Source organism: Vanellus vanellus (genome assembly GCF_965231255.1).
Source record: "Vanellus vanellus genome assembly, chromosome: 1".
NCBI classification, from domain to species: domain Eukaryota; kingdom Metazoa; phylum Chordata; class Aves; order Charadriiformes; family Charadriidae; genus Vanellus; species Vanellus vanellus.
Window position 1 is genome coordinate 29,494,347 of NC_138905.1, and position 10,000 is coordinate 29,504,346.

The 10,000-nt window shown below is 38.8% G+C and overlaps 1 protein-coding gene across 1 annotated transcript in view; it reads right to left on the reverse strand.

The window, feature by feature from the left end:
• FOXP2 (forkhead box P2) overlaps nt 1-10,000 on the reverse strand; it is a gene marked incomplete at its 3' end in the record, with an annotated part of 437,141 nt that overhangs the window by 190,935 nt on the left and 236,206 nt on the right. The window contains exon 4 of the mRNA XM_082496807.1: nt 3,402-3,579. Coding sequence (XP_082352933.1) covers nt 3,402-3,569 — 168 coding nt within the window. The 5' untranslated portion in view covers nt 3,570-3,579. The remainder of the gene's footprint in view (nt 1-3,401; nt 3,580-10,000) is intronic.

A 10,000-nucleotide genomic window follows, 5' to 3' on the forward strand; every position in this document is an offset into this window, starting at 1 on the left:
CTCAAATCTACCCTATAAAGCAATCATGGTTTTTTAGCAACTATTTTGACCTTAGTGACACAAACAATTAATGCTACAAACTTAATATCAAAATAAAATTCTACATCTAATGCAGAATAATCTGTCAATGTATTTAATCAAGGATATGCTTTTTCCATGTATTATAAATTCTAGTATCAAACACTGATTTTAACAGACAGGAAAAAAAAAGAAAGTGAAAACCTCAGAAGTGTACGAATGTACATATATAAGAGAAAGGGAATGTCCCATCGTAAGACAAAAAAAACCCATAAGAACCAAGTCTGAGCAGATTACAGTTTGCATCATATTTTAATAATAAAAATCTACATTCACTTTAGCAATATTTATAAATTGATAAATATCGACAGTAAGATAAAAAGTTGCTTACGTTCTAGTCATACATCTTCAAAGCCGACCTGATGACTTGTGACAGCACCCAATCCATTTATCACCAAGTATATGTTACAATATATTATAGAATACTGTCATTCTGTCTTGATACATGGATGAGAAATAACTCCCTGATTTAAGTCAAACTTCTCATTTCTATATAAAGATCACAACAATGTAGTTCATCAAGCCAATAACAGGACTGTCCAAACTCCATATAATTGCTTATAAGAATCTAATGAAGTCTATTATTTTAGCTTATTTACTTTCTATAAGTCCACCAATCCGTGATCATTGTGCTTGAACAAGATGCAAATCATATATAACTTAAAATTTTTCACTTAGTCTAATTGCTCTTTGTAGTCTAAAATTTCTCATGTTTAACTTTCCCCAGTACATATTCATGTGACAGTGAAAACTTATTTTGTGATTTTACTCAGCTGATATAGCTATTCTTAAACATCAGCATCGCTTTACGTAGCTGCCCAGCTGAAGCAAATGTATTAAAACCATCAATCATTTACTTGCTTCCTTTAGAAAAAGCTATAACAAACTTGATTTGTTTATTTGAAAGCCCCCCAATAAAATGTCTCAGAGAAGCCAAAACCAGAACATTAAACTATGACATCAGTACATTATATCTTGCACATATTTAAACAGTAAAAAATCTTAAGAATAATAACTGCAGGTACGATGGGGTTTGCTCTGGTTTTCTATTTGTCAAAGTTTGTTAGGCAAGTCGCATTTTAAAAATAACATTTTAGTGAGTTACTACAGTGACAATAATAAAACCAACCATCATTTTCCTCTTAAATCATATTTCAAAAGGCATCTGGTCAAAAACAGGGGAAAAAAAATGAAAAAAAAGAGGAAGAAAAGCAAAAGTAGCATAAAGCTATGCCCATTATCCAAAGGACATCCTATTGCATGTTTACTAGTGTTTATGTTTCACATCAACATATTTTATAGAAGGATTTATATGCCTAACTCAAGTTGTATTTAAATCCTATGGTGCAGACCCTACCATAAAATGCCTCTTGAGTCCTATTAACTGTACCCATGGTTTTACTTTGCCTGTCTGCTTATTTAAGATCTAATCACAGTTTTGAAGAAAAGATTGTCACTTCTAAGCCTGTCCCCTCAGAACCTGTCTGTTATTAGTACTCAACTGGATATTTTCATCTTCAGTTGTTATTCTCTGTGGTCTTTGCAAATGCTATCTACTGGAATCTGTGACTGTATGGACAAATTGGCTACAAATGCCTAGGACTGCTGCTTTGAGAAACATGTAAGTGGCACATTATTCTGTTGGTATTTTTGTGTTTGAAAGTGTTTCACTTAAATTTAGTTTTCTAAACATTTTCACCAATTAAATATACTCTCTCTCAATAAAGATTTTAAAATGCTATTATCTGAACACCTGAATAAAGGTGATGGCATGCTTTTCAATGAAAACAATATGAAATTTCTATATATGTACGTGTGTATAGATATATGAAAATAGTATATATACACAGTGTACATATATAGATAATAGTGCGCGTGTATATATATATGTAAGCCTGCTAAGAACTTAATGAAGACACTGAAACCTATATTTCCTCACACTGTAATACTGTAAGTGCTCAATTGTTAAAACAGAATACACTTGAATTTGAAGCAGGGCACAGATTTAAGCCTTAATTTCTCATATTTAAATCTACAACTATTTAATTCTTCCACATTTTCTGTCACCATTTAAAATATTTAACTATAAATGTAGCTAGTGTACACTGCTTAATTCAGCGCTAAGAAAGATTCAATTTTAAGAGCTATTATGACCTGTTATTTCAAAGGCCCGCACACATGCAATTTATCTATCATGTTAAAACATGTTTCTATAAAACAGGATTTTTATATTTTGTCTTACAGTAGACAACTTTCCTTCCATTAATGCAATACCTGACATTGTAATAAAAAACCTCAGAATCTACAAATGAAGGGTTTGAACTCCAAAGGTGCTGAGTGGCCTCAGCAGATGAGAGGACCAGACACAGAAGACTTTCAGGAGTTCAGAGGAGGTACTGGCACTCTGCAGAATCAGACCCCAATTGTTTGCCAAACAAGCAGTTTGGGCTTCACTGCACTAGTACAATCTGCATCCCCTGATGGAGAGGCAGCTCTTTAGGTAGGCAAAGTAGAAGGAATTATGTTTGTACAGGTTTTAAAAGGAAAAGAAATCTTACAGTGACAAAAATTAATTGATTGCATCTTATAATGAGATGGTGCCAGCAGTCAGACAACAGTTTAATTTTACAGTTTTAAACATAAAAGCAGTTTTCCATTAACTCATTGAGAAAACAAACAGACAAACTTAAAAAAATGTTTTAAAAGTGAGAATGGAAACATACCTATAGAAAAGCTGCTTCTCTCTTTTCCCATATTTTCAAAATCACACATCCAAATTACACTCACGCACAAACAGACAGGCACGTGCTCTTTTTTGTTTCAGTGGTTCTGAACTAACCAGCATTTTTTATTTACACCTATGACAGCAAAGCATCTTTATTGTAAGAAGTCACTCTGGTCCCTTCACCCCAGCTCCGACTTTGGAACAATTCATTGCAAGCGAAGCGAAGTCTCAAGTAATGTGGCCCTCTGGTGGAAAGCTCTGCATCACGTCCTACGCGACCGAATCGCACAGTAAACTAACAGATTCTGAAAACATGCACTGCAAGGCTTCGGCACAACTTTTATAAATACGCTGCAGGATTTTAATCACCAGGCGAGCGTGGCGGTGTGCGGCGGTGTCAGCAAGACGTCGCCGCCACGAAAACGGGATCCTAGCATTTCAGCATTAACGTGCACAAAAACAACAACAAATAACGCCCCACGCTCTTCACTCGCACGACACTTCACATTCAGTACACACCGAGGGTCTGCGGAAGGGTGCCCGTCCCAAAACAGCCCTTTATTTGTTTAAAAACAAACAGGAAGCAAAACAAACTTACCTGCTGTTGTTGCAGATGCAGCAGTTCTACTGTGCTTACTTCAGTGCTCGTGTCACCACTTGATCTTCCATCTCTGCTGCCAGCATCTAATTGGCTGCTTAGAGTGCTCATTCCATTTTGATTCATTGAACTGTTGCTTATTGTCTCTGTCGCAGATTCCTGCATCATGACTTAATACCTAAAAGTGATTAAGAAGTATCAATTAACACACGCGTTACACCTTCACACTTCCATTATCAAGATGTCCCTCTCTGCCAATTACACAGACAGCATCTTTAGAAGAAGAAAAAAGCCTCGCGGAGCCGTTTACCAAGAAATGCGATGCAAACTCTGCTTTCATACAGATACTAATCACCGGAATTATGGTTTCTATAAGCAATCTTTGTGTGCCTACATTTAACGGCCAAAATAACACACCATGCACGCAGCATGGTCAATAGCATTTATGAACGACTACATTTTAAAGTCTACCTATAAAACCAGTTTAAATGAAGGCACGATTTCACACGCTGCTCTATATTTCCTATTATCTAGCTTTGACAACCATGGATGACTATACAGCCTTATTTAAAATATTCACTATCTTGATTCTGTCAGAATTTTACAGCATATCTTATGCAAGGCTGTTGTTTAATGATGCACAGCTAATCATACAAAATTAAAATTTTGTAAGGGTGTTACAAATCATATGGTATCAACCAATGATAAATAGTATAATGGGCTTCTCCTTTTTTGTGACTAAATAAAATTTTGCCTCGGAGGCATTTTAAGAAAAAGCTCCTGCTGCAAACACGTCAGATATTGCCTATTTTTTTAATCAAACGGCTGATATTCATTTATTTTTCTGACATTTAAAACATTTAATACTGTCCTTCCTGGGAAGTAATTAAGCTTATGCATGAGCAGCAATCAAACTGTTCACTTGAAGATGACTTAAAACTCAATTTTAACATAGGCAAATAAATGAAAGATATAAAATTAATTTTCCAGGCATGTATTAGATATGAAAGCTGGAAATAAAATCTATCAAGAATATCACTAATGATTGTGCTAAAAACAGCATAAATTATGCATATTACCTTCTCTACAGTAATAAATGTTTTATCATTTTCACTGCATAAATATACTGTACTTTCAGGATAGCAATGAGATGTCCTGCCAAGATCAGTTGAAATCTTTGCAGTAAATAAAGAACCAACGTGCCCTTACAAACCAGAATTTCAAGGCACATTTTGTATCTGTAATATGGAAAGGTCAATGCCTCTTCTCAGAGCCACCAAAGTGCTCTCCTGCTCTCGCAGGGTCAGAATGGACCTCACTTGCCTTCACCCTGACTCCTGATGTACTGAAAGAGTCCCCACAACAACCTGGTTGAGCTGTGACTTTAAAAGACACCTCTGAAGGGAGAGGGATGTGTAAGCAAACTCGGGAAAAGAAACAAAGCTTGCTGCTTAGCCTAATTATTGAACTTAGTTATTTGTACCCTTGCAAAGTATGAGCAATAGCCTTTCTCTGCAAAAAAAAAAAAAAAAAAAAAGGGGGGGGGGCAGGAAAAGGATCATTACAACTTCAACTACGTGCATGGGATATTAATCAAAATGCTGTATGAATTAACACAAATAAGCGCCTACAAGATAAACTGAAAGTATATAGTGTGTGAAAAAAGTTAAAATAGTAAAAGATGAGTTATTTAAAGATGGTCTGGTCAAAAATAAACAGGACGCAAAAAAAAACCAAACATGAACGCAGTTAACATAAAGGAGGGCAGCTGTTATATAGCCCAGTAAACAACAGCAGCACCAGATGTGTTTATGAACAAACAGCCCTTCTTAAACACTCTTACTAACATCAACGAAGAAAAATAATAGAAATGGAAAATGTGATACATGCAGTGATGAATTTTACAAGGCAAAAACAAAGCTAATACTCTTTTCTGAGATTAGGCAGCTAATAAGTATTCAAATTAGGCATAAATTTTACATGTACAATGTTTAAAATATTCAGAGAAAAGGGTCTGATTGCCCTTAGTAGTTATATGAAAATTCTAATGCGGGTATGCCACAACTGTGGGAGCAGGCAGCCCTTTCCGATTTTTACAATATTTACTTTCAATAAAAAGACATGTATATCAGAGTGGAAATCTATTTAAAACACTTCATCAACTGTATCGTTACAAGGATTTGGAAATTCGGGAAATTCAAACATTAATCCTCTTTTAGTCAAACAAAGATTTAACCAACAGACAGGTTCATCTTTTACAAATTTGAATGTTAGACAATAACAGTGGTACATTTAGCCAAGCGCATTAAAAGGGCAAAGGGGTGTAAATGTTAGATAATCAAAACATTAGAAAACACTCAGAAATTTAATAAATAAATACATCGGCCCCCCTGTTTTTACATCTTTCCGACTCTTTCATTACAATTAGCAGAGAAGGGTTAAACATCTTCCAGTTCACATTAACCAAAGGGTTTTATGTCTTGTGGATTTTGTATCCTTGCAAAGCCCCAGAGTGTAGTTCGGGCTCTGCATTTTAAGTTAAAGTGTCTGTGAGCCAGCAGAATCAGCTTTAACATAACATGACCAGTAACGCTACTCTGGCAATAGAAAACAACAAATCCGACCCAACAGCTCTGTACAGAGAGAAAGAAACTATAGAGTATCAATACCTGAAAGAGAAATTTATTTGGAAGGGAAGCGGAAGAAACACTGAAGTATTTATATGAACGAGAAACAGTCCCTAGAATTTTATGTTAAAAATAAAATGTTTTTTCTAGTTGTAAAAGGGTATTTTTAAAAACAATACTGAAACTTTGGCTTGAGTAATGCTTTGTGTTGGTTGCCCACAGCCCCCTTCTCACTGACGGCAACTATAAAAGGGCTGCTGGAAAAAGCAAGAGCACAAAATCTTTCTCTTCTCCTGTCTTTTCTCTTGCATACACACACACACACACACACACACACACACACACGCACATGTGTATCTATACACGTGTGTATGTACTATCAACTCTAAACCCTCACAAATTAAAGCACTGAAAACATCTAAACGAGGATTATTTCTGACATTGAGGTATCAGTAATTTCAGTTATTGGTTGTAAATAATTTGAACCTGCAACATCTCGCTAAGCAAACTAATGTACTTTTTTTCTTGCTTTAAGGACAGTAGTGCAGGCTGTTAGCATAATAAAAATAATTAAACGCAAAGAAAACACACTGACTACCAGATACTAAGGCTGAAAGTTTAGTATTTCAAATAGGACAAGAAAAAACATACAGGTCCCTGTTTACACACATTTATACACATTCACACTTCCTAATCCTTCTCTTTTTCCCTTGCTGTCACACTCACTGCCAGTCATGAGCGTGCCTACACAGGCACGCGCGCACACTCGCACCCACATTCACAGACACATACATTCACCAGCACCTACTTCTGCTGTGATTCCCAAACTCTCGCTGCCAAAGGTGAGATATAAGCGCTGCTACCAGGTATTTTAAACAAAGGTATGGGGAAAACATTTGCTGCTCTCTGCAAGAGAGAATGAAATTGTAGATTATTTTAGTGTGCAGTTACGCTGCGTGTTGAATGCCTAATTCTGCCAGGGTACACAGGCAACCACCCGCACCAGAAAAAGAAATACTGGTCCTGTGAAGTTAGAAGCTGCGGTTTTACTTTTCTCCCCTGCGGTGAATTGTACGTGTTGTGTGCGCGCATGTGCGCGCGTGCACGCGTGTGCTTCAAGCCGGCGAGTCACTGTACAGATACTTATTCTCTACACCACTTCCCTTTTGAAACATTAAACTGACACTGGAACTGACTGCACAAGATTGCATTTTCTCTTCCTAAACAACTTGAATTGAAAGGTTACTTAGTGTAACAATATTTACTTGCAGAATTGTGTTGTTACCAAGGGTATAATGGATGGTGGCTATGCAGGTTTACGCAAGAATGAGTGAAGCATGAGGCATTAGCCATGTGTTTGACATGTTTCAAATTGCTATAATCCAGCATTAAACACACCCAGCAATTCATGCCATTTCTTGCAGCCATAATCTTGAATAAAGCGTGCACAACCACTTATTATATAAATTAGTATATGACTCCCTGTTATAGTCACAACAGTGCTTTTGTGTTTATTTTGCATCAAGATGTGGTCTTTTATTTGTACAAATAGCAGGATAGAGAGACGTAGCTCAATTAGACCTCCTTACTTTATGATAGGGTGTACCGAGCGCCAGGCTCGCGGGGTCTGCGTTGCCCTGCCAGGTACGGGTTCCGCTGGCGCCCAGGTCCCCGGCGCGAAGGGCCGCTGCCGCCGGCCGGGCCCGCCGTTCCCCCGAGGGCCGCCCCCGCCGCCGCCCTGCCGACAAGCGGGAGCCGCTGCGGAGGGCCTCAGCTGCCGCCAGGGGGCGCCCCGGGGGCCGGAAGCCCGCCCGGCCCTGCCCGGCCCCGCCCCACCGCGGGGCATGATGGTCCTGCCCCGCCCGCCCCCCGGGGCCGCGGCCTAGCGCTGCCTGGCGGCCCTGCGTGGCATGTGTGGAGGTGAAGGAGACGCTGGTGTCCAGCTGCCGGTGGGTCCTGTACCCCTAGGTGTGATGCCGCCTTGACGCCCCTGCGGAGCGGAGAGCGCGCTGCAGACCGCCCGTCAGCACTGGAGACATGGAGGTCGGCAGCCGCCATGACACACCACCTCCAGAAACAATAGGGGGTACCTGCCCGGCCCCGGGCTGAGCCCCCGAACCATGGCAACACCCCCTGACTCATAACCCCACACCGGCCTTAAGGTGCCCAGGTTGCTTGATCCACAGCCAAGACAGACCTACGGTGTGTAGTGGTCAATACCATGAACCCGATGCTCCCCGGCGTGCACCCGCCGTCACCCCGTTTCGCTGCCTGAGACACAGCCCGAACTTCAGCCGTTTTCCAAGTGGCCCATGATCCAAAAGCCGAGGTGAGGAGCTAGGCTTAAATAATGGTAACTTTTGTGCTCTCTGGAATTAATTCATCATTGACACAAGGCACAATGCATCTGAAGTCTTGCGCTGGTATGTTAAAAGTCTTTAATACTTAAGATTGCCTAATAAATCAAAGTGCCAAATATGAAGGACATAGCTGAATGTGTGAGAACAAAAAATTAGACAAGCTAAGAGAATGTTTGCAAAGGTGTTTTTTTTTTCTCTTTATCTAAAACATTTCACTTTCAAGCTTGAGTTAAGCAGAGACATAAATGACTTCACTGCGTATTTTTTTAAATATATAGGTAAATGAATATGATTAAAACACAAATTAGGGCACTGCTATTGAAATACTGTAAAATCAAGTACCTGTATTAGTAGGTTTAATATACTACTATCTACTCAAATAAGTTTTTTCTGCAAAAATGTAAAGTATGCTCAAACACCTTGTGCTGGAAGATCTTTCAGGAAAACAGAGCTCCCGGTTGTGACTTACAGGACGTTATCTTAGCACAATCGGAAAGAATATGTATCACATCTGCATCAGTGAGCAAAATCAGCATCTTTGATGAGAAAAAATAGAATTTTCATGGTAAAAAAAGTAATCTCTTCAAAGCCAGCTCATCATTTCACTATTTAGAATACCCTCACGAGTGAAGATGGTAGTTGTGAGTACTGTGGAACAGTTCAAAAATGGCTAAAAAGGGCAGCGATGGGACAGCAGTGTCTGGATCACAACACAGAAAGCACACTGTTGTGAAGAATCCAAGCTGTAGCACGAAACTTTTAAGTGGGCACTCGGTGGGTCTCTGAAGGCCATTTTTGAACACAGATTTACAATAAAATTGACAACTGGATTTTTGCAAATTATCACACATGAGATTTATTTACTACAGAGAACAGCCAGCAACCCCCCGCCCCATCCACACACACAGACACAGAGTGCCAGGTAAGGAAAATGTGCATCCTTTTTGCAGTGTTCTGTCTTAACAGGTGCACTCAGCTGCCATGAGAAGGCATTAAGAAATCAGATTAATTCATTTGTGCTGAAGTTCATCACAACTGAAAAAACAACCATTGCCTAAAATATATATGTCTACTATAAGCCACAATTTTTCCCACTGTCTGCATACTATGATTTATTTATGTATCAGATGTTTAAATGAACATCCTTTTAACTGAATGGCACAAACAGTCACATAAAGGTATTGAAGGTATAGTATCATAGTCAATCTTAAACTAAAAGCTTTCCGCATTTTAAAGGCTGTATCTTTTCCTTTCACACTATCTAAGTTCCTCAGGATGAATAAAAATAGTAGGTCAGTCCTACGCACAGAAATTTATCTGCTTTCTAAAATTCAGGAATATGTTGTCACACTCACCCGATTATTAAACAACAGTTTGCTTCCCCAAACAGCAAATAAGGTCTAATTATTTTCCACCTGCTATTTATTTTTGCTTAGTGGAAAAAAAAATCCCTACGAAGGACGGTGTTATCTATATGAGGAGTCTATACAATATTGTACAATGCGTACCTTACACATAGGATAGTGGCAAAAGCCTGCTAGAGTGCATTACCTACAGCCCACACAGAAATGAGCAGCCAATTTCAGGATAAGATTCTTATTTGAGCGACGAC